Raw genomic sequence first — 25,956 nt, forward strand, 5'->3', positions numbered from 1 at the left:
TACAAATAAGGTGTTCTGAGAGCGTGGCTTCCAGGTCATCCTCAAAAACATTCTAAAAGGTCTAGTGAACCAAACTGAAACAATTTGAACAGGTTTTGATAGAAATTGGCAGTATAAGCAATGAAACACATGGCCAGCTTAGGATAATCAGTACAAAGCTGCAAATTGACTCCATTTCTTCACAGAGGATCAAACAACAGGCAAAAGTTTACTTACATTATTGTGTTCAACTCTGATGAAATACTTGAAATTGTAGCTGGAAGGAACACGTAGCCCATCAAATCCTTTTAAATGTCCATTGTTTTCATTACTATTTTTACCTGTTATGCACATCATTAGCATTGTAAGGAAAGTAAGAATCCTAGTACATGTATTTCTGAAAGCAAGCTAATTTACAACAGAAAGCAGGAGTGTTTAGAAGTCTGTTTGGAGGCCACTTTAAAAGTATTTGCATGTTATAAATGATCATAGAAATTAATATGAAAAAATGCACAGATGAATTTTGAAACTGTAGAGGTTTTGGCAAGTGAGAAGCCCTTTTCTCACAGTGTCATCTGGTTTTACTTTTACCCTAAAACAGCCCTGCAGTATCCTTTTAAGTGGTGCAGGAACCCCCAGCTGGGCCTCCCTGACTTCTAGTGCAAAACCCAGCAAAATGTAGAAAAAATCTCTCCCCCTAAATAGCAAGAACCATGTGTCAAGGGTGCATGTGTGTATGTTATAATACAGAATTGAGTTGTGTGATTTCTGTCTATTTCACAGATTAGAAGTTAAACCAGTTTTGTCACCATATTGACACTTTCTAGATGAGGAAATCAGACCAACCAGAAAACAGAAGCCCAGCATTGGGACTAATCAGCCTTAAATATGGAATAAATTAACATTTTAAAAACAAATCCATCACCAGCGGATTTGTTAGCCAGGAAAGGGAAGGCTCCAGTGAATCCAGTAGAGATTCAGCCACTGACATTGCACAGGCACATTCCAATGTGTTGTGATGACACAACATCAAGAGATTACATCTTCAGTCTTCTCGAGTTTGCCTCTGTAGGATTTTTCATGTGGAGGTATCTTTACTACAATAGTCATTCTACTTATTTATTCTTGGAATTTTTTGTAGGACATCTGAGTGACTCAGTCTGTATATGCATAGACAGGAGCAACGTACCTCCAGGCCTTAGGAGCATCACAACACAACCCAGATTCCCACTGATTGCACTGGTATCAACTGAGCATGTTCTGACTTGACTTCTGCTCATAACTATAGCAGCCGCGCTGAATGTCACTGTCCAGTCAGTGGAAGATGGGAGCTGAGCACACTGTGTTATGGGACAGCAACATCTGACACATCTTGCAATGAACTACATGCCACAAACTAGGAGACAAGCATTTTGGTGCTTAAAGGCCTAGTTTTTAAGTGTTTGAGGCATAAACTTCAAATAAAGGAGCTTGCAGGGGACCTTCACTAAGAAAAATAACAGAAATTGAGCGTTTGTCCTTAATCCAAACCAGGGCAGTTGCTGACAGAAGGACGTTGAGACAATCACAGCTAACACCAAAAAGAAAGTGTGGTAGTTAATGAGAGGGTACAGCAGCATCCTGATTCCTGCAGATACTTCCCTCTCTGCAAAACGCCAAGAGACTGCACATAAACATTTTTATTATCATGTCACATGATGGTGCTGCACTGACAATGATAGATTTCCTGGCAAATGTTTGTGTAGAAAGGCAAACATATGGCAGAGTGATCTACTGTGAGACGGCTGTTTGGACCTCTGCCCAGCCCTTCAGGGATCTCAGGATCAGTAAGAACCAATAGGTTTGTTATTTTGTGTGTGTATGTGTGTGAGCTAATGAGTTCATATTCAATGAAATAAAGGAATGTGTATGTAACGTTCATGATGTCTGAAGGTTTACATCAGCCTTGTGTGTGTATTCTTCACTGAATACAATTTTACCTGATTGCAGTTTAGGTAATGTTTGGTATAAATTTAATCTTCCAAGTTTTCATTAGTAGTTTGTAAGTGAGCAGAACAACAGAGTATATACAAGACTGGAATTCTGTCTGGAGATCTCAAATGCAGGATCTTGCTGGTCATGCAAGTGGACAGTTAGAATTACTGGGAGTTTTACACTTGGCTTGTGTGAGTGTTCCTCCTTTCATTGCCTTGTGCAGCAAAGGACTGGGTACACTAGGTATATGCTGGCCAAATAAGTTCTTGCATTGATGTCAGCAAAGTTGCACCAAGAGCATTTGGCCTATTAACCCTTGTTGGAATTATTGCAGACTGCATATTTCCTGAGAAATTAATTCCTCACTTTAATTTGTGTACCTGTTCCCACTTTATTAACCTTGGGAAATGAACGAAAAAGGGAACCATCTTTTGCCTGTTCCTTTAAAGTCCCACTGCTGAAAGAGACAAATTGCACAAAGTCTATATAATGGTCAGTACTATATGTAAAACAGCTTTTGGTTTTCAGTTCTAGGAGAGCCTGCTGTTACTGCTTTGTATTACTGCCCTGAATCTTGATTGTTCACATCCCCTGTAAACAGTGTTCATTTTATGCTATGTGGATGTTCCTGATATCCAGGTAAATAGTCTATATTGGTTTGAATCCTTCTATATTGGATGCTGAATTGTACATGCTGAGTTCCCTAAGCTACTATTGTAGGGTAAAAACTATCCTGGAAGACTGGTAGTGGGCAAACGAGGACACTGCATGCAAAAGCTAAGTGCAGCTCATTAAGCTCTGCTTAAACTGAGGCTTGCAGGGCAGCAAAACTTCACTAGCTTTAGTGGTGTGCACCTGTGGTGCCAGATGTAACCAGATGTACCAATTCTTGCCTTGCTATTACTCCTCTGCTAGCTGTGGTCCAGAAATTCACTGTTGATCACTGGATGACAAAAAGCAGCTGTCAATGTTCAAACTATTTCTCCTCTTTGGGTACCATGGGCCACACGGCAACAAAGAATTACTTCTCTCTTCATAAAGCCAGCATCTGCACAGTACAGCAAGCTGTCAAACCTCATGAAATTGCAGAGGGAGTATAGAATACAAGCAATTAATACAGGTGTTCCATGGGCAGAGGATTTGGATATCGCTTTTGGTCCCAACGTCCCTGGTCATCTCTAGACAGGCAACATGCCCTGTCAAAGTTTCTGTGGGAGGTTTGCCTGAGTAAGACCAGAGCATCATGTCCAGTGGGAGTAACAGTCTATAAATACCTGTCCATTTTAAGACTATCATTGCCAATTCTGTTTGGCTGCTCCATTTCATACCATTCTCTTTGACTTTCTTAATACTAACCAGCCTAAATATTTTATGCTTGTCTTCCAGCAATATACTAAGCCCTTTGCTGCTACTCTGTGAAGATAGGTATTTTTCTGTTTATTCTGAAACATTATAGTTCTCTGAACTACAGTGGGAAGGCTTGAACTAGTGCTTATGTTTGATAAGATAGCAACCACTTCAACATAAATGAGAGCTAAAGAAGAAAATAAACAAGTGGCCAGAAACAAGCCACTTCCTTACCAAGACACTAAGTTCTAATTAAATGCTTACACTAGGACTTCTCTAGAAATATATACATTTCCTGGCTTATAATAATGCCTCTGCAAATCTGTGCACTACTTTGTAATATTTATATTGTCTGTGTATCTTATTGAAACTTCACATTTTAGCAACTCAGTTCTCAGTGATATGAATCAGGAGCAACTTCACTGTATCTGAAGTAGCTATAGTGCCAAAACCAGTGGCAGAAACAGCCCTTTGACTTCTAAGAGACCTAATGCATGTTGTCTGGTTGCTAGCAAGTGCAGTAGCCCCGATTTATTATTATTCTATTTATTATTTATAAGCATATAACTTTCCAAACTCAGAAGAAGAAAACCATGCCTTCTTTGAAGAGGGCAGCATTGAGGAAAACAAAGTCAGACTATGAGGAAAGAGATACATTATACAACAAAGGGATCACTGAAACACCGGGCAAAGTAATGTTAATTACAAGCTAGAATCTTAATTGTTAGTAAGCAGCTAACTTCCTTTCCTCCTCCACATCCTACTCATGACCTTTTCTTCTCATCCTATATACCATTTTAATTCCAGGCTCTTTGTCTTTCTATGCTAATCCTTGCTCATTAGAGATGTGGTAGACCTAATCAGCTGTCCTGGGTGTCTGGAAGGGATGGAGTTTTGCAGAAGGAATTCAAAAGAAATGAGGTTGTGATACTTGTGAAGCGGGATATGAAGCACACGCCATAAGCATGGAGTATAAGCTAGAGAGCTCTGAGAGACAAATAGGTGAGCAGGATATTGTTTGGCACGGTTCACGGGGAAACAATCGACATGTGGCTGCCACATGACAAGATGTTAGGTAGGAAGGGGCAGTCTTGCAGGCCATTGCAAGAAACGTGATCTGGAGGCAGTCAGTATGTGGAATGTGTGAAGAAATGGGCTTTTAAGAAGTTCTCAGAGGAGCCAGCTGGAACCAGTTCTTGTGTTGTGAAGGGTGGTGTGCTGATCTTTCAGAGTGCACCAGAAAGCTTAAGTGATAGCGTTTCAGACCAAGTGTGGTGGTGGTGGTGAATTCGTCAGCTTTACTCCCTCACTTCCAGCTTCTTTTCACTCCCTGGAGAGGAAAGGAGCAGCTGCACAGAGAGCTGGGTCCTCTGCTGTTGGAAATGAGGGAAGGAGAGAAAACTACTTGCCCCATTTTCTGCCCGGCCAGTGATTACGTATTTCCCCTGCAACCAACATGCGTATTATCAACCGTAGCCACTTCGCAAAGCACTTCCTCATGCCCATTTTCATCCTGGCATCCATCATGGTCATCACCCTCAGCATAACTATGGCCACACAGTCTGAGGACTCTCCTCAATGCTTTCAACCCCAGTAATATCTCAGTCCTTACCCCCAAGTGCCTCTGAGCACTAGTATCACCCAAGAGTCAGGGGGACGAGGCAGCAGGTCTGGGCAGGATGAGGGTGGGAAGGTGAGAAAAAATGTACTGGTTTTGGCAGAGAACTAACTGTACTGACTTCACAGTAGCTCATATTGTGCTGTGTTTTGGATTTTTGACCAAAACAGTGCTGATAACACAGGATTGTTTTTGTTATTGCTGAAGAGTGTTTCTGCAGCATCGAGGGTTTTTCTGTTTCTCACACTGCCCGACTAGCAAGTAGGCTGCGTATGCACATGAAGTTGAGAGGGGATACGGTGGGACAGCTCACCTCAAATGACCAGAGAGAAATCCCATACCAGATGATGTCATGCTCAGCAATAACAGCTGATGGAAGAAGGGGGGAAGTTTGGAGTTAGGACATTTGTTTTCCCAATAACCATCACACATGACAGAGCCCTGCTTTCCTGGAGATGAAACAGCTGAACACCTGCCTGACAATGGGAAGTAGTGAATGAATTCCTTGTTTTGCTTTGCTTACACACACAGCTTTTGCTTTCCCCATTAAACTGTCTTTATCTCAACCCACAAGTTTTCATTTTTACCCTTATGATTCTCTTCTCCATCCTACTGTAGTGGGGGAGTGAGCGAGCAGCTGTGTGAGACTTAGCTGCCTACCGGGGTTTACCCACAGCAAAGAAGCAGTAGGATGCTCAGTCCACTGAAATCAAAGTGTAAAACACAAGGATGGTGGGAAGAAGTTTCCAAATGACTCTTAAGCAGAGAAAAGTGATTATAAAGAATTGCCATATCTTTAAAGGTACTGCTTCACATGGACTGGAGAAAGAGAGCATTTGGATGGGAGAGGGCAAGAAAGATGCGTAGTGGTCATATCTGGAGAAAAATGCCATCACGGAGAAGCAAAATGCTCATGGAAAAAGCAAGATAGTAAAATTTGGATGTGACTCAGGTAAAACAGGTACAGGAAGATGAGGATAAGACTCATTTTATAGATTTGAGTCAATGAGAGTTTGGTGACGTTGGCCATGGGAATAGAGAAGGCTGAAGAAAGCTTCAGAGATGACATCACAAGAAAAATGCTGAGAGTTTTTCTACTGATTTTAACAGAGCTGGGATAGAATTCCAGTTGTTAAGTTAGAATTCTGTTAAACTCTTGTTGATGCCAAGCTATCCAGGAAGACACTCCTCACCAAATTATTAATGAATTCTTTGGGTTTCCTGTGATAACACCTATGCATCACACTGCAATACAACAGATGAGATTCAGAGCTGTGAATTCTAGAGTAACAGGTACAGCATCAAACTGCTGCTCCTGAGAAAGGCTTTATGATATAAAACAGCCACAATCTGAAGAAGGTGCACACTAGCCACATTATTTCTTTCTGTTCTCCAGCTTCTGGCACTGTCATTCAGGTGACACAAAAGTATAAGTTAAAGCTCCTTAAATAAATATGTTCTGTGGTTCATGTTGGGATGTAATTATTCATTATGTCACATTCCAAAAGGCATTTTGATGAATGTACTAGAGGGCACGTGAGGGAAATCCTTTTCTCCAGTATTTATGAGGGGAAACTACAATGGGGTAAGTGTCATGAACCTGGCACTAAATTTATTGTTCCTGTCAGCTCTCAACATATTTCTCACCCAATAAATATCTGAGGCTTTAGATGACACGTTAAAAATACTTGTCCAGAGGAGAAATGTCTGTTGCAGGTTTTCCTTCCTAGGTATTATGGCTTTATAGCATTAGAGATGGAGTTCCTCACCTGGCCATTTGAAGAGGCATTTTATAGGTTAGGATATCGAATGGGGATGAGAAGTCATTAGTTTCATTGGAATGAATGACATCTCTATTAAACACTTTAAATTATGGGAGCAGTGAAGTGGACTGTGCAACTTCTGTCCAACAAGATAATCTCCATATCATGTGTAACATTTACTGCATGTTAATGGAAGTACTCGATTTCCATGTGTGTTTCTTAACAAACAGCAGCTAAATCATCTCACGTTGCCACAAGAGAAAACTCAAAGAATTGGTGAAGTTGCAAAGTCAGGTAGCCAAATGTCAAGAAACACTTGAGCTCAGGTTGCTGGTGCAACTTTAATTCTGCTGTCTTCCTGAGAGGTATGTGATACCATCTTTAATAATGTCTTTCTGGGTTGGTTTGTTTGCTTTTTTCCCCCATAGAAAATCTCAGGCTGGTTACCACTTAGAGACTGTAATAGGTCATAGAATCCAATAGCTTTGAACACAGTGCCAAGATTTCCGTGTAAGCCAATGAGTTAACTGGCAGCACAGTAACAGGGCATTAGTTTTTCTATGGAGAAGTTGCCAGCAGAGACTGAGGCATACCAGGCCACAGAATTTTGTTAGATAATGTGTGGGTTTTCTCGATGCATTCTAAGATACTCTGAAATATTTGCCTTCTTACAGTCAGAGCTGCTTTTAGCTCTGTCTTCTGATCCCTTTCTGCTTTTCTCCCAGGCTTTATCTCTTGCTTCCCCTCCAGCTTCTCCCAGTTCTCTCTGTATGCAGGTCTGGTCACTCCACTCTGGTATACTGTATAGGTACTCACAGTGACATGAGCTTTGCTTCCACAGTCATCTCCAGTCATGAGCTGAATCACATTCACTTTAGCCTAGAGCATGTTTAGTCCAGACAGACTATCTGAGACTTTTTTTTATCAGTCCCTATTGAGCATGTACAAATGCTTTTCAGACTCTTGCAATTTGGCTGCATTTATATAGTACCTGGAAATTTGGTAATATTACTATTAGTTCTTCTACTGTTATTGTCAGAAGAGTTTTGACTCATGGAATCATGGAAAATTTAAATTCTAATGGTTAAATGATGAAACATATACAAGCAACTGAAGACAAAGGTTTGAACTGGAAATTGTTAAGCAGCATTGACTGTGGGCATCTTTTGTCTGCTGTAGCTTTATCTGAAACACCCATGGAGAACAAGGGATGAAAGCAATGCATACTTGATAATAACATGTCCATCCCATACAAACCTTTTCAGCTAATGGTGGAAAGCTCCCGACTAGAGACAAAGTGAATTTTAACTGAAGTGCTCCCATCTTTCCTCTCTCTAGGATGCACATTTACACCTATGCAACATGTAAAGCAATCACCTTAAAGACTAATTTAATATGATTAGGAGACTGCTCCAGTGTATAAGAAGATCCATGAAACTGAGTACAGGAAACTTGCTCCAGCTATGATACACATCCTTCTCCCTTCTAAGCTTATTAGAGAGAAGGCTTGAGATCCCCTGGTGAGCTTCTTATCTCCAGCAATTAAGAATATCCTAATGGGCATCGTAAGTGCCTTTCTGTGCATGTTGGGATGGACACATAACATCATGGCCTCTTTCTGACTGACATGAAGTAGCTCTGTGATTTCAGATAGTGCTCTCAGACATGTCTTGCACAGAGGAATGGTTCAGTTGTGACTCAGAACAATTTCCTATTAAAATATTTAACAGACAAGCACCAGCTTACTGTGGACACGGGCAAAATACAAATCATCATAATTGTCGCTGACACATTTTTACATACAGGAAAAGGAAATGCAGAAGGAAAGAAAATTATATCAGCTATAGATAGATAAGTAAAAAGAAACATTTTTATTTGGATATCTTACACTGGAGTTGATTATACAAGTGGCCATGCTGCAGACCATTTATAGTCTGATCTCAGAACGGATCTCAGTGGGGAAAGCAAAAATTGTAAGGTGACCAAGGACAGAATTCAGAGACAACCACATTAATCTATGTGGCTTCTAGAGATACAGTATAGGCAGCATCTCACAAAATGGCACGTGCAAGATACCAGCATGAACAGGGCTCACATACAAAACAGTTCACATACAAATGTCCAGTATATGCGTGTGCAAAACTACGATCATGGAGTATTTCTTGCAGAACTTACTTATGTTTAAAAATTTATTAATAGCTTTGAAGGGTGCTTTTGAAATTAGGCCTTTTATGTCTGCATGCTCTTCTCTTAGATTGATCCATACTTTTGAATCAATAGAATTCTTTATCTATGAAAATTTTGGACCAGGAATGCAGCTACTTGTTCTTCACATAGGGGGAAATGATCCAGACTGGCTTAGAGATTCTCAATAGCTGAAGAACACTGTTTCCCAGGAATTATTGGGAAAGCAAAATTCAGCAGTGCAGTAGTGGCCTCAGAAAACAATTACCCAAGACATTACCTGACCTGGGCAACTCACAGTTTCGCTACTGACCACACTCCTGGCCCTGCCAACTCTCTGCACGGTCCTGCTACACCTCTGCCTTTATTCCCTTCTCCTGCTCGTACTTGTGTTATACTGCCCTGCTCTGGAAATATAACACCTGTCTAGCAGGATGAGAAGTGAGAGGGAACTAGGTCTTATCATTTTGGGGACCTTAGGGATAAGAAAGACATTCCTGCTGCAGGTCTCCCTTGCTCAGTAAGGATATGATGTTGCTGCCTCGTGACCTGCTGATCTCCATGCATAAAGAAGACTTAGCTGTTGACATCTGTAGACTTAGGATCTGTCCTATATACATGTAGTGTATATTAGCAAGCCTACGTCGCCTTCCATTCATAGCTAGGATCTGAAACTGTTCCTGAAGTGTTTGGAAGAAGCTCTCCTCACTTTCCCACTTCTGGGTAGAAGGGGTAGATGAACTCCCCTTTTAACAGAAAAGAAAGAAAGAGAATACTGGTGACATAGCAAATCTCAGGCTTTGTGTGCTGCAATGAGTGGTTGATGAGGTTATGCATACTAAGAAATTCCTTTGCTGTTTGTGCTGAGGTGATCTGTGCTGTTAATGTGTGGAACATTTGACTTGGTTTTTCATTTATCAGCAGAGAAATTTGCTTTTTCTTCCCCATCTTTTCCCAGTATCTCAACTATGGCCTGATGGAGGAACTGTCTACAAAGCACATTTAAGAGTCTGCAGCTGGCCAAACCTGAGCAGAGTTCTTAACTTGGCAACTCACTTAGCCTTTGCAGCCTATGCACAAGATGAAAAGAGAGCTGCATCCTTGCATGTCCACAGGATGAGTTTTCTTTGGAGCTCTAGTATGTGATTACCTTCACTGCAGACTAGAAACATTATTCATTCACTGAATTCTCTGCAGACACCAATGCTGAGACAAAAGAAAGTTAAAAAGTGGACATTTCAACAAGATGTTTCAGTTCAGTATCTAGTCACTTTCAATTTTGCTGTTCTGACATTAGCACAACATTGTTGCATGGATGTGTATATAATGTGTACAGGTTTATTTTGGAAGAAGTTGGCATACATCCTGCTCCTTTCTGATTTAAGGTCACAAAGTTACCATAAAGACCTAATCATTTCTGAGATATAAAAAGCAAATAAAGTTTAAAAAAACAAAAAAAGCAGCTCCACCTCTCTAGAAAAAGCAGCTCCACCTCTCTAGTAAGAATTCTGTAGATAAGGCTGTTTTGGGGAGATAGTAGTGGTACAGGAGCATGTGAGATTATTCTGGGCAGACTTGGATCAGAGTCCACTGCTCCTAAACTCAGAGATTTTATATTACACTTTCTCTGAAGGGAATTTAAACTGAAATGAGGTATCAGTTTAAAAAGATACAAAATCCTATCTGATGTGAAAGTGAAAGTGAGCTGTTTGGCCACATGTCTATACTGAAGCTGGCTGCACTGGCAACCCTGTCGTTGGTCTCAGTACTTCAGGAACAGATAACAGCATTGAGCACAGTGCAGGCTAATCATCTCAATGTTTATCCAGCTTCTTGGATATTTTTTTCCATTGTTAGTCTACTACTGATACCTTAGCTAATGAATTTACAGCAGTGCTTCCCCCAGCAGAGAAGTTCTTATCCTATTTTATGACCCAGAGTGACAAACCTTATTGACTCATGTGCTACCAACAGCAGCCTTGGGTACCAGAACGACATGTGTGGACACCATAAACAGTAAGAGTCTTATTGGTCCCGTTCCAGCCCAGGAACAGGTGCTGGAAGAAGTGTTTCTTTTCCTTCTTTATCTGTCATTACCAGCCCTTAAAGACTGGTAGTGTGTCTATGGCACGTCTACTCCTTCCCTACAGACTTCAGACACCTATTTCCTTCTTCATTGCCAGGACCTGCCTGTGGCCAGGTGCTTTCAGAGAAGCACCCAACCAGAGCTGTCTTCCTAAACCCAAAAGGGATAGCTGCCATCTTGCATGTGGGAATGGTTGGGGAACTCACTGCTAAAGTCTCAGGCAAAACAACAAAAACACCTTTCCTAAACTTTTCTGCCTGTAGCCCAGCTTGCAGGAACCTTCCTAGTTTTGCTCCTCTAGACAACACTTTGGTATTATTAATGTCAGTAACAATTGTTTCCTGAACATAGCAACCTAACTGGTAACATTAGGATAAAAGCATCAGTATCTGGGGTTTGGACTTGTGAGTTTCAAGTGCTTCCCTTCTAAAATCTGGCACTGTCTGTCAAGAGACAGGTCCCAATCTCTCTCTGAGGGGAAGCCCCTATAGTGAATGTAACCAGATCCCATGCCCAGGTCTTTGTAGCTGTGGGGTTTGTTTGAGTTTTATGCTGTGAAGGAAGGTAGAAGGGTTGGCTGTTGGGAAGAGGCTGGGCACAGAAATTGGGAAAGCTCTGTGCCCAGGAGCCAGGCCTTTGCTCAAGGGCCTGCTTGGGTGTTTGGTTGCATGAGGAGGGCTAGAGTAAAGCCGGGGGTTTGCAGGTACCCGCCACTGTAGAGGGTGTGTGCCAGTGCTGGCACTGTGGGCCGAGGCACCCCAAGAAGCCCATCTCTGCTGGGGCCTGGGCGTCCACAAGGCTGGGAGCCTCCGGCCAGGGGAACTTGAGGACCCCGCTCTAAAAATCAGCCAGGCTCAGCCGGCTTCTCCTCGTTGCCCAGCCTCCATGTCAGGCGCGCATAAAGAACCATGTCATGCTTCAGCTGGGAAGGAAGGGCCAGGAGGGACGGGAGCCGCTCTCTGCTCTCCTATTTTCATAGAAACCGATCTGTGTACCTAGAAAATAACAGGAAGGGAAAGCGCGGGGGGGAGGCGCGGGCGGGTGGGGGGGGATAAGAAGATCCTGTTTTCGGTCGCTGCCCGAGGAGTAATTCGGAGGAGACGGCTCCATATTCCCGGGGCCGCGGCGGCTGCGGCGGGGATGGAGCGGGCGGCGCGGGCGGCGTAGCCAGCTCGTACGGGGGGGCCGCGGGCAGCGCCGCGCCCGCCCGCCGCCGCGGGGTGAGGGCTCCCCGGCCGCCCCCGCCCGGCCAGGCGCCCCGCCGCCAGCCGGCTCCCTGCTACCGGGGGCTGCTGGGGTTGTGTCCAAGGCCTCCCCCTCCCCCGCGTACACACTCACACACACACTCACACATACACACACACTCACACACACACCCCATCTTCTCCTGCCGCCGCCGCCGCCGCCGGAGAGATCGGGGATTGCCCGCGGCCCGGCCCCGCTCCCGGCTGCGCCCCGTGCCCGGGCGCATCGCACCCCGTGGAGGCTCGCCCGGCTGCCCCCGAGGCGGCGTGTGCGGGGCGAGGGGTGTGGGAGGGCGGGGGGACACACGGCGGCTCCTGCGGCGGCTCCCGATGGCTCGTCCGCGGCCCCGAGAATACAAGGCTGGAGACCTGGTGTTCGCCAAAATGAAGGGGTACCCGCACTGGCCGGCCCGGGTGAGTACCGCGGCGGGGGCGCCCGGCCCCGGCCCCGCGCCGCCGCCGCCGCCGCCCCCTTCGCCCTCCCGCCAGGCGCGGACAGTGGCCGGGCCGCGGCCAGACTCCGCCGGAGGCCCCGGGCCCTGGCCCGCCGGACGGGGGGCCGCGGTGCGCGCCCACCCCGTTATTATTGTGCATCTTTTCTTTGATCTGCAGATTTCTCCCCGGCCCCCCGGGAGGAGGAGGAGGAGGAGGAGGAGAAGGGAGGGAGGGGGGCGAGCGCGGGCTGTACCTGGGTTGTTATCGCGGGGAGGAGGCTTGGGGAGCCGGCAGCCCTGCCCGCACGACAACGATGGTGTTTATTATACGCCCTCCCTCGCACCGGCCCCCCGGCCTCCCCGCGGGGCAGCGGGGCCCCCACCTCCCCCCGCGGCTGGTGCCCAGGGCAGGGCAGGGTGGCCGCCTCCCCCGGGCCCAGCGCGGCCCAGGGCCCGAGCAGAGGACAAGGCCTCGGGCAGGGCCTGGGGACCTGCGTGGGGAAGGGACACGGCCCGGGGCAGGGCCGGGTCTAGCGGGGGCGAGCGGAGAGGGGGCGAGGCCCGGCGGCACGCAGGAGAAGGGGCTGAGGCCTAGAGTCGGGCTGTGGTCTCCCCCAGGATGGCGGGTGCGAGGGCAGCACGGCCGCGCGGGCTCCGGGGGCAGCGGGAGGCACGGCTTGGTGCGGGGAGGTTGGATGAGGTGAAGCAGGGCCTGTCTCCGAGGTGTGGTGGGATCCAGGCAGGGTGCCGGCATCCCTGCGGCTCAGCGGCTGCCCCTCTGTGCACAGGCTTTTTGGGTGTCGGGCCTCCTGCTCTGTCTTGTCTTTTACCGTGTTGACTTTCTTCCATAGTCCTTTGTCATGTGTGGTTGTATGCTGCCATGATACAGCTGAGGTGGAAAGACATCGTGGGCATTTGGGAGTCAGATAAGCGCCCCATTGTATATAAACATCCATTTCTGGTGCTGATAGAATAAGGCAGAACGGAGCTTTCTCGGTGGTGTGTTACTGTGGTGTATTTCCGTGGCCTGCCCCTTCCCTCCTTTTTGGTCACTGTTGTGTAAACTCACTCTGTAACACGTGTTGTGTGTTACTCAGTGGCAGGCATCAGCCAGTGAGAGTCTGTGTTTACTTGTCTTCTCCAGCCTTACTGGGATGATTGGGTAGTGCTTCGTGCCATCATTTTCTAGTCAAGGAAAGTTGCTGGTCTTTATAGACTGTGAAGAGCGTGAGTATGATGTGTTGTATGTGGCACATAGGAAAGTATAGATGGGCAGGATAAAGGTGGACGGACATTTGACAAGCAAGCTCTGGAAAAGGATGGATGTGAGTAGGAAGGTGTCCTGAGTATAACTGAAGAAGCAGTAGTGTTGAACACCAGTCACCATACAAGGAGGGAAGGCCAACACCACAGGCTTAAGCAAAGGTTGGTGAAGAAAGAATAGTAAGAGGGTGCTAAATATCTAGAAGCATGTAAATAAGGTGGTGCATTCAGTTATTTTGGCAGAGCAGGCTAAAATTAACATTCAAAAGGCCAAACTTAATCAACACTGGGTTGCTGTGTTGTTATTCTATCATTATACAGGTTGTTGGGTATACTACCTAAAAAATGGCAATTTATGTCAGCAGAACAGCGTGAGCCAGTGAAAATTGACTTCTTTCCTACCTCTATCATGGTTTAATTTACTGTGAAAGTTTTAATGTGAACAGTTAAGACCATTACCACATTGAAGCATGTTAATCCCTTTCCTTTTTGAGCCTCTGTAAAACTGTCATTTGTTTACCCAGAAGCAGAATAGGGCCTTTTGTTTTAATCCCGTTTTCTTTCCTTCAAAAAAAATCGTTATATGCTATGCAGCTGGTCATAGCCTTTGACTGGGTGTCTAAATAGGTGTCTGAATGGCAGTGATATCCAGGAGAGTACATCTTCACTAGGAAAAACTGGGTGTGCTTTTAAGGTAGCCTACTTCCTTTGTGCAAACTAACAGGATATAAAGTTCAAGTGAAGACAGAGCAAACTCTAGTTTTAACATGACTTTGCAAGAGGAGGTAAAAACTTTAGAGAGACAAGAGTCTACCATTGGGTAGGACGAGATCAGTCAGGCTAGAGGAGTGTTAATACTGGGTGTTAGTTCACCTCAGCGTCAAGAGGCACAGGAACGCGCTTCTGTAACATCCAATGGGGTTACATGCAGCTTCATTAGATCAGGCTGACATCTACCTGAACCTAATGTATTGCTCATGAAAAATACGGTTCATACCTTCTTTACTTGGATTTTTGTTCATCTTGGTTGCCAAAACTTTTTCCTGACACATACTTTATTAAGTGAGGGAAAAACCTAGTGGGGACACCAGTCTTTATTTTGTTTATATTGTTATATACAAACAAGAAGAAAAGGTTTGCGTTGAGAATGCAACTCTCATACTCTGATTAACTGAATACCTTTTGTTTAAGGGATTTGCATCTTTCCAGATCCTTGAGTGTTTGCTACCTACAACTTTATTCATTATGCAATAAGCAGGTTTGATCTTTGTATTCTCAATTACAACCTTGCACATTTCATGCTAATATACTACCTTAATAATACAACTAACAGTACATTTATATAGTGGTGCTATTGCTTCTGCCAAATGCTGTTTTGTGTCTCTTGAGACCTTTGGCATGAATTTCAGGTCCAGGGACAAACTTCTTAAGCTGTGTTTAATAAACCTGAGAAGTGTTAAAGCAGGACAGAAGGACTCTGCCCTTTAACGAAGCATACATACATAACTGACCTGGCTTGGAATCAACCATGTATTTTTGTATGCATGGCTAGTGTCATAGAGAAAATCGTAAGTCAGATCCCAGAAGCAGTCCAGCTGCAGTAGCACAGATCTGCACCTACCTCTATCACTCTTGTCTCTCATTAGGTATAGTACTTGTGGACTCAGTTGGTTCCACGTGTCACAATGCTGCAGACGTATCTAGCACAAGTAGCAATCTCAAGTCCTAGAACGTTAGCTTTCCATCTCCTCTGTTTGGAGGTATGTTGATCAAGCCATCAGCAAGAACAAGACTGGCAAGCCTGGCTTTGATCACTGTGAGGAAACAGAGGGGAACCATGAAGAAAGCGGCCAGATAGTGATGATGTGTCCAGGGACCATTGAAAAATTTTGTCTGATTGATGGTGTGGTATAGCAGTCAAACTGCATTTCAGGTTTCTTTGTGGATCAGTCTGGAATTAATTTGAGAAGCAGCAATGTTGCCACACTTAGCCAAAATGGCAATGGCCAGTAAATGTTACCTGTACATATTCTGTTAACATAGAATTCGTGAATAAAACTACTGTCTTCAAAAGATGGTTTTAGATACTTGGTGTCTGAAAGATGTCACTTAGGTCTTATTGCCTGGATGTGCTTCTTTGCATTTTGATGTCATGTTTTCTTGGGCAAAGCCAAAATTTCCTTCAGCGTTAACTGGAGGACAGTGAATATGTTTAGGGTTTATGCTCCCAAGAATTGTTTTAAGTCTTTATAATAACAGTAGATAAAATACTGGCAGCAGTTCGGTTTAACATGCTGCTTATGTTAGCCTGTGATGTTAGTTGTCTTCAAGTGCTCATCAGAAATGCAGAATAAATACCAACTGGCCAGCTCATCAGTCACTGTAATTTAACAAATAAGCAACTGTATATCCAGGGTGCATGCAAAAATAGAGGGCAGATGCTGTTTTGGTTAAAAGACAGAAAATAAGGATTCAGTTCATTCTACATTTCATGAGTGGTCTTTGCCTTTGAAACACTAAGTCCCTCTGTATCTTAGTTTCTTGTTTGTAAAAGACAGTGAACAACACTTTTCCCATTAAAAAGGTGGTGTTGAGACAAAATCACTCACATTTATGAGTTGCTTGGCTACTGCCGTGATAGGAGCTATATTAGCACACATAGACAGAAACATCTCCTTCTTCACATGCTGTAGTTTATCTAAGATAGATGTCCTGGTTTATTGAGAAATTGCCCCTTGAATAGTCACTTGGATGAGATAAAAGGGAAAAACTAGTGGTAGATCCAGAACGATCAATATGGTGTTTGTTTTATGGGTGACCCTGAAGAAATAATAAGCACTTAGTTGCTGAAATTAGCTGCTGATTTAAAAATAGGAAGGAAGCTGTTAATGCAGTTGTGGAGAGCGGAGGAGAAGGTCTGGAATGACCTCAATAAAATAAGAGTGTGCCCAAGTAAATGGCTGATGCCATTATTGAAGAGAAATCTAGGATCATACGGCTGGGAAAACAAGAACTATACGTGGCTAAACAGAAGTAGTTTGTATAGGGCTGGTAAAGTTGACTTGAGACACTACAAAAGAGATCCAAGCAGATAAGACAATTCATTTTTAGTGTAAAACACGTGGATGTTTAGAACTGTTTAGAATATTCTGTGTTGTGAGGATTAAAGTGATGGTGACATGCTATTATGAAGATGTATTTACTGTCTTGTGAAGATTAATTCCCTGTTTTCTGGACTCCTGTTTTTCTTGTCCAGTTCCTTTATTGTTACTCTGAATTAACACCTAACTCAACTCAACATTTGCTAGTTAGCTGAGAGTCCTCACATGTATCACTATTAAAAAGCATCAGTCAGTAGCAATGGCAAAATTATACTTGGGGCCCTTTAATGTATTAGAGTTGCAAATGGATATGAATTTTCAGTATATTGCTTGGAGTAATACATAGTAAATGCTGTCATTTTAATGGGAACTAGTGTCTGTGGCGGGCTGAGCGTCATAAATGTAACAATTACATGCTAGTTTTTAGCTGAGTGCATTTTTTCAGTGTTGTTGACCATGTCCTCTATCCATCAAGGCACGAAAGGAAGGCAATCTTAAAGTATGAACTCAAGAAATCCAAGGGAAAGGCTTAAAAGTAAGCTTATGCTTAAAGACTTTGATAGACTAGAGCCTAAAAAATGGGGTCAATAATACTAAAGTATTATAGCAAAATATACTATTAGAGACTATTAAAAGAAATTACTAGTACAGATGGACAGAATTCCAGATGATGTTCAGTATCAGTGAAAAAAAGATTAAGATTATATTTTGAACATCCCTATGCAGGCATTTTGGTAAATAAACCTCTCCCAGTTCAGTGAAGTATGGATGGAGCTGGTGAGTGCAGTGAAGCTGATAAAATACAAGATACTTAACCAGGAACAGCTTTGGTCACTTGTAGTTGTAATACATGACTTGGAAATACCAAACTCTCAAACACATCATAGCAGAAAAGATTGTACATTTTAAGTGTTTGATATTGAAAACAGACCATTTGTTTTCTTATTAGTATAAGGATAAGGGAAGGTGGATTTTCCCTGGCAGGGTTTATCTTTTTTGGCAAAGAATGACAGATAAAAATCAGATTAGATCCAGAAAACTTCAAAGGGTCCATCAGAAATAGACAACAGATCTTTCTCTGTGTTTTTTTTCTGCCAAAACCCATTCTGCAGTCTTTTGAGCTTTTCTCCTTGGCCATTTGGGACCTGTCCAGTCCTTCACCATGTGCTTTTCCCCTTTGGTTGCTCAGGTTTATGACCTCACTTTTGCCGTGTTACTAAATATGAGTCTCCTGTGAATTCTCTTTTACCAACTCACAGCTTCTTCCATCTCTCTCTCTCTTTAATTATGTAGCTCACTCATACATCACTCCTTGGAGATCTGCAAGCAATTTTTCATGGCAGGTCTCTGTTTGTTCCTGAGACAAGACATGATTTGCTGATCACTGCAAAGGTCTGTCTTAGGAACTGATGGTGAAGTCGTGGCTTCTTCAGACAGCACTCCCATGACTTTTACTGTGAAAAGAGCACATTTAAGGCAGAGAGTCCTTTATGGAGTTGTTTCTTACTTTCTAAACCTTCTGTACCAGGTTGACAGATGTTGCTTAGGTTGCATTTAAGCTGTTTTATTTCCAGATATCTGGTTGTATTTAAAGTAGGTGTGAGTGCCTTTTCAGTGACTTCATCAGTTCCTTGAGTACTCTATCCTTCCTTTTTGAAAACAAAAATAAGTGTGAATTCTGCTAGTGTTTAGAAGGTGGGGAACCTCAGGAGCTGATGGTCTTTCTCCATGCTCCTTTGTTCTGCTTTAAATGTGACTTAAAAACAGATTTCATCTGAAAACTGTACCATAAAATGGAGTAATTTTTATGCATAAGGTTGAACTATAGCTTACAGTAAAACTTTTCCAGTTGCTCTTTTTTGGCAAACAAACCATTTTAGGGCCGAGGTGTTCAAAGTTTGTTTTTAGCATGGCAGGGATATTTGGGAAAATTTCTTTAAAATTAGGTTCTTTAAATATCTCTGGGGTTTTTTTTTCTTCAGTTAGTTTAAATAACTAGCCCCAAATGTGCAAGTCTGATGTTTTTGTGTAAATGACAATAGATGAATGCATTTTCTCCTTCAGTGTCATGATTTTCAGTCCAAATGAAGCTATCCCAGAATGAAGACAGTTGTCTCAGTTGGAAATAAGAAATTAAAGTTTTCCATCCCCATTTTGTACTGACTTTTTGTTTGGTATTTTTCCTCCTTATCTTGAAGCCACTCAATTTTCATCAACTAATCTCATGGAAATCATTTGATATATGTTTTGTCTGAAGGAAGGGTGCTGCTTGCAGTGAAACCTGTAGCCTGTCAACCTGTGGGTTCTTACTGCAAAAAGATATGAGAAATATTAATTTTCATTCATGTTAAATGACATATATCTTTTTATTATTGTCTAAAGAACCTTTTAGGACCCCAACTGGAATGATTTTTTTGTAAACATAGACAGCAAAGTGAATGCTGAGTTTTCTGTCTTAACTCTTCATTTCCTGATTTTCCCATCATTATAATGCATTAATAACTCTTCCTGCAACTAGAATAATAAAAGTCTTTTAAGCAAGTGATTGCTGACAGTGGGTATATACAATTGTCATTTGAGGATAAATGAAAGAATCTCCTGATAGTGCTGGAAAACTGATGACAATGTGGAGAGTTTGGACATTTAACTGTTTGAAATGGTGTTGTCTGAGCAATAAAGACCTTATGCTTGAGAGGCATAAGGTAGAATGAGTCAGCCTGAGGCCTCTCAGTAATACTCCAATTTGAGTGATAAATACAGCAGCAAACACTGGTAAGTATCCTGTGTAGAGCAGGCAGAAAGAGGTTGTGGAGCCAGCTTTCTAAGGGTGTTAAGAGTTAGGCTTCTCTGTATGTTTAGGTACTCTGGTACTTTTCAAGTCTGCAAGAGAGTCATCTCTTACCTCTGATCTCTGCATCCCATGGATATGTATCACTATTCTGTACATGGGTGTATATGCTGCTATATTAAAAATAGATGCTTAAAACATAAGTGTAGCACATCACTTCACTCTGGACTCCAGGGAAGGCAGCATCAACAGAGAAGGGCCCAGTAGTTTGACAAAAGCACAACAGGAGAAACAAGAATGAATAGTTATTTGAAAGATTCCAAGAAATATTTGGCAAATAAGTATCATGAGGTAAAGCTTCTAAAACAGATCCTTGCTTCCTCCTCTTGGGAAAGTCTCTGCATTACTGGCTTTGCACATCTGAGATTGTTTCATTCATTCTTGTAACAAGACAGCTCTAAACCTGATACAGAAATGGAAAATGAGCTGCAGTTTTCCTTTCTTCTATTTAGACTATTTGACATGACAGCATTGATAATATTTACTTTTATCTGAAGGATATATAAGACCTGGTTTGGGGGTTGTTTTTTGTTTGTTTGTCTTTATTTGATTTTTGCTCCAGCAAACAAAAGGAAGACATTTGAATAAATACTACAGCATCTTATCACAACAATGAATTTCCCATGTTATGATATAGTTCTTATCGCCCCATTCTGAAGTTCCCCATCCTTCAAAAGGTCTCAAGTCAACCCAGATACTATCCTTGGCATATGCTCCAAAAAGACCGTGATGTTCAGGAATTTCAGAAGGATTTAATCTACGTCTCCTGGCCTTTTGTAAAGCTCTACTGAGATCTGAAAATGCCTTCAGAGTCAACATCAGGGGAGGAGATGGCATTGTACTGTGCTCTGGGTAGCACAAAGGCCAACATTAGAAAGAACAGGTGTCCATAGACTTTGGCTTTAGAAGAGTACATTAAGTCTCTCAGTTTTCTGTTAGCAGACTGAAAGGATAATTAGCATACACCCATAGCCCTGAAAATGCAAACTGGAAAGAACTGTTTATTTTGCCTTGCAGCAACGTGTAAAAAAAAATCTGGAGAGAGTCTGTTTGCCAGCTCTAGTTTGGCTGCTTGAATAGAAGCCATCATGTAACAAAGGAGGAGAAACAGGGCAAGGAATGTCATGCACATTATTCTTCGTTTCTTTAAGACTATCAGTTAACAAAGGATCCTACCTACAGCAGAGAAAGAAGGGCCAAGGAGAAGGGGAAAATTCCCAGACTGTAGGGACCTTAACAGGTGTGACTGTGGTGTCACTAATATCAACGGAAAACAATGTGTTGGCCTTTAACGTCGGTAACTTTGTACTCGTTGGGCTTGGAAAACACCTGCCTGGGAAGTCACAATTTACAGAAAGTGAAACCATACAGAGGCAATGAGTAAAAGAAACTTTCAAGTCTGAGGCAGAGCTCTAGACACGATTGCACTATAATGCAAACCGTTTCTGAGAATCGATCCCACATCAGGCTGGATTAATAAATGTACTAAATAAAAGTAGATATTTAAACTTAGTGATTACATAGGGAGTGACCTTACAGAGATACATGGCATCAGTCTGGAGATGCAATCCAGGTGGGAGAAACAGGAAAGTACAGTCAGAGGAGCAAATGCTGTCGTGTCAAAGAACAATTCTGGAGTTGCTGTCCTTCCTTTGAGATGTTTATGCATTTTGCATAGGAGGGCATTGGATACAAGCAGCTCTTTTTTGCTAGTTTTTCTTTGGTTCTACAGATCTTCAGTTTTTCAGTGTTCAAGCCTCTATGAAAAAGATAGCGTGAACTACTTCTTTTAGTTCCTGGAGGACGAGCTGTCTTCCTCAGCCAGAATCTCCTCCTCATGAAGAAACCAAGAATCCAGGTCTCCATTCCTGGCTGTTACCCTAGTCCTGAACTTATTTGTGGCTAACTAGGAGGCAGTTTCTCCATCTCCTCCACCGATGCTTTGGGAAAACTTTAGATGTAGGGCACTTACGATTCACATTTTCTATGGCTCATATCAGTAACTTCTTCGTACAGCAAGGGGAGAAGGGGAAGGCACTGATGATGGAGTGGCATTTAGACGAACGTGTGCCACGGGCTGGCCATCCTCACAAAGCAGCATAAGATGATGTCAGAAGGCAGAGCTCTGTGCCTCGAAAGGAAGTTTATGTCCTTCCTTATCTCAGGTTTTGCCTTCCTCTGTCCTACTGCTTGTGCAGAGACTATCCAAACCCAGTGACTGAGGTGGGCTTCAAAGCCAGCAGGCATGGAGAGGTGTGATTTGCACCCCATAGCAGAAGTGAAGCCGTGTGTGCATGGCCTTCCTTCCTTGGGATGTAATGTATTATTCATCACTGTATGTAAATCAGTCCCTCCAGCCCTGTTGACTGCTTTTTGGTGTCTGCGTTGACACAAAAATCTGTGTATTTTTCTTTAGCTTCCTTCAACTTGTTACCAGCCTGTACAGCCGTGTCCTGCACAGGCCCAAAATGGTTGCACCACGTGAGGGTTGTCTGACATCTCTCTGGCAGGATGTGTGTTTGCATATGGGAATTTCTGCATATTGCCTTGACCTTTGCAGCACATAGATTGTTCAAATGTAACTTGTGGTCTACTATTGGCTTCCTGTAGTATTGTTTCTTCCAGCTTTCTCTCTCTTACATTGCCAGTCCTTTTTCCCAGATGTGTTGCTTTCTTCCTTTTGCACGCTAAATGTTGGGTTACTTGCAGCTGGTATTTCTCACAGACCCAACACTCTGGGAGTCAGTTGTGATCTTGTTTATAACATCACTGGGTATAGTGAAGTGACTGCACGTTTATACATACATACACACACATGAGCATAAGAGACTATCTTAATATTTGCAAAGGTTCCCAACTTGCTTTCCCAGATGCCTCTTCCAGAACATGCAAGAAGGTGTTGAGGCAGATCCTGGGAAGGAATACATGAAAGCAATGAACCAACCTCATGCTAGGCACTGCGACCTGCTGTAGCAGGATCTTTTGTCATCTTTTTCTCAGACTAATTAGTTGGTAGTCAGTTTTCAGCCCCAGGTGTTGCTGCTTCCATGTGAGCCAGCGTACACTTTTATTTCTGTAAGGGTTTCTTCAGACAAAATTGTCTGCAGTCCCGTTAGGTAGCATTCATTTGGGATTAATCACATGTGGAAGTGCTTGCAGGATTGAAGAGCCTCGTTTCTTAGCAGTGTGCTAGTATCTGTTTTGTTTTCCTCCAGCAGACATGGGGCTTGGGCATTTCTTGTGTTCCACTGCAGGGCTATAGGCTGGCTGGCCTGGTTGTTACAGGGTAGCGGAAGGAAGATGATACCTGCCTGTCCCATTAGTTTGCTCTTTTAGAGCAAACGTCCCAGAGGTGGCAAATGAGTTTGCATAAAGATTCCTTGATTTCAGTAAAACTGCTTACATGTGTGCTGCTGTGCCTGTAGAAACATAAAGGAGGACCACAGCCTAAGGGAGAAGGCAGCCGTTCATCTTAAAGAAGAAAAAATAAAAGATGACATTCCTTACTGCAGTGCCTCCCCAAATACCAGGGCTTTTGAAAGACATTAGTGGTGCAGCAAACTCAACAGATAATTCTTTTCACATGGTGTCTGGATCAGGTGACTTGCACATGTTCATGTTTTCAGGTACTCCTTTTGCTGCTTTTCATCAGGAGTTCTTTTTCAAAATCTTCCTCTTTTGCAGGCTTTACTTTTCTTTGTCACAGTTGGTATTTCTATCACAGCTTCTAGAGGAAGGTAGCATGAAGTTATTAAGCCTTGTGGTTAGAACTGTAATGTCTACAAAGATATATCACCAGTAATAAGCTTGTTGTATCTGTTATTATTTTGTTTTCTTTGCATTTATTTGAGAGACTGCTTTTATTGTTGTTAAGGGAGTGGGTCAGTTTTCTGAGCAGGTTTTTTGAATAGGTACTTCTGGTAAAATGACAAGAATGGCTTGTTAAAAGATGAAAACAGATTAGAGAATACACATTTGTCAGACAGGACTTTTCAGCATTAAAATGCTATGAATGTTTTCTCCTTATCTTTTGGAAGATGTTTTATGCCATTTCCTGCCTTAAAAATGAATGGATTCACCTGCATATATAATTGCCATGTTATTGTGCTGGCTGGGATCTGATCATACAAAGACAATGGCTTTGTTTATGTGCCAAACTGTGTGCCCAGCTGTGCTTGTAGGATCAAGCCTCTAGCTGTTAAGTTTCTAGAAGCCCATAATAATAAAGATTTTAGTTGCAGTATGTTAAGAAACACCAGCTTCTTTAGCAGATGTGGGAGCTAGGGGAACAATTTTTTTAATGAGAAGCTTATACTTTTCCTAAAACATTTACCACTAGATGAAGGTGTGTACTTGTTTGTCAAGTGTCAGCAATATAATAATAGCAGGGGTGTCAAGGCAGATTTATTGAAAAGGAGACCATCGTGGATGCTACATGTGAGACTGAAATGGGGATCTTGACAATTAAAAGCAGGGGGAGCTAAGCAGTTGTGGAACACGGTTTGGCCACATTGTGTGTCATCACTAGTGCGTTAAAAACAAAAGGCAGGTGGCACTTAGAGTCCAGAGTTGTAATACTAACTGGAAAGCTTCTGGTTGGATTTTGTTGATTGGTATGAGGTGTATATAACACTGAGTCTGGATCCCAGGATAAATTTGTATGTTCAGTGTTCCCGAATGTCCTTGCTAGTTCCAGATATGTGCCTCACTAACCAAGTTCTCTTTTATGTGTAACTGCCTTTTCCCAGTTATTTGCACAATATGAGTCACAATAATACGCTGTTTCTTTACAGCTGCTTTTAAAAACAAAAGGGTAACCTGATTCAAAACATGTTTTTTGCTGTGCTGCCAGGGGAGAGTGCTAAGCTCCCATGCTTAGTATGGATGCCATTCCCCTTCAGAGGTAAAGAGCGTTTTAAGAATTTAGCATTAATGTATGCGGGAAAACAGCTGTTACAGTTCCACATATGTAATGTGTCCCTCAACAGCCTATATCCTTTTAAAATCATTGTTGGTTTAAAATTAGTCTTCTGATTACTCTTCTAGGTCCGGTATAGAAATGAGAGAGAGCAATGTGGGAAGCCTCTGGTCTTGTTTAGAGAGGGAAAGTTAGAGAAAATTAGAGACTTTTGAAAGAAAGCAGATTCTGGAGTAAACTTGGTGACTTCTGTGACATAACTGCACCTGAATCACTAGATTTTGTAGATGACTCTTGTTCATGGAATCACCATGTTCTGAGAGGTTATTTGAAAGTAACACAAAATACTTATTCAAGTTAACTTACTGGATAGAAAGAAAGGATGTTACAAGGCAACACTTAATCCTACAGTTATATAAACATGTAGACAACTTCAAGCCTATGATTAATCCATGTAATTAAAAAGAGTACTCACATGCCTAAAACTCACATCAGTATTTGTGATGTAAGATACATTTTGTAGAATAATGGGCATTCCACCCTAGCAAGTCTGGTCACTACCACATTGATATATTAACGTAATCTCTGACATTCATGCCACTTACATCTCCAAATCTGTATCTTTTTGTCTTTCATGTTTTTAGTATTTCATTTGAGTCATTTTTTTTGAACATGGTTTAGTAATGAAGATTTCAGTTTGTAGGTCTGTATTTACATAACGGTCTGCTTCGTATATTTTTATCTAGAGTTTCATCCCTATCAGCTACTACTTCAGATTTGTTTTATTTTTGCGGAAAATGTTATTTCAAAGAAATAAATAAAGTCTTTTAGAGACTGTCTAATTTGGTCAAAACTAAAGGAAAACTCTCATTCTGAGGTTTAGGTAGCAGAAAAACAGGCAGGTGGAGAGGAGCATGACTTGGCTTGGAAAAACTCGTTCCGAGTCTCTTTAGGCAGACAGATTAAAATTCCTAAGAGTTTAACCTAGACTGAGGGACTTTGCAAAGAAGGTATTTGACACTGCAATGACAGCTTCGGGAAATCTGAGCAGAGATTGAAAGCAAACCCAGTAAAAATACCAAAGTTGGATCCAAGTGCTGCACAGGGACCACTGTGACTCCACAAATGTCTTTTCCGTCCATGGTTTTAGTGACCCAGTCTACACTGGCAGAAGTTCCATCTTAGCAAAATAGTCTG

At 42.5% G+C, this 25,956-nt stretch overlaps 1 protein-coding gene and 1 long non-coding RNA gene across 2 annotated transcripts in view; both read left to right on the forward strand.

The window, feature by feature from the left end:
• The first annotated feature begins 1,729 nt into the window (after window positions 1-1,729).
• LOC133625870 (uncharacterized) lies at window positions 1,730-10,324 on the forward strand. Its single transcript, XR_009819121.1, has 4 exons — window positions 1,730-1,819; window positions 2,482-2,592; window positions 6,912-7,046; window positions 9,824-10,324. It is a non-coding gene; the product is annotated as an uncharacterized LOC133625870 (long non-coding RNA).
• A 1,714-nt stretch (window positions 10,325-12,038) lies between these two features.
• Window positions 12,039-25,956, forward strand: part of HDGFL3 (HDGF like 3) — a 39,795-nt gene continuing 25,877 nt past the window's right edge. The window contains exon 1 of the mRNA XM_062000681.1: window positions 12,039-12,609. Coding sequence (XP_061856665.1) covers window positions 12,526-12,609 — 84 coding nt within the window. The 5' untranslated portion in view covers window positions 12,039-12,525. The remainder of the gene's footprint in view (window positions 12,610-25,956) is intronic.

Source organism: Colius striatus, chromosome 7 (assembly GCF_028858725.1).
Source record: "Colius striatus isolate bColStr4 chromosome 7, bColStr4.1.hap1, whole genome shotgun sequence".
NCBI classification, from domain to species: domain Eukaryota; kingdom Metazoa; phylum Chordata; class Aves; order Coliiformes; family Coliidae; genus Colius; species Colius striatus.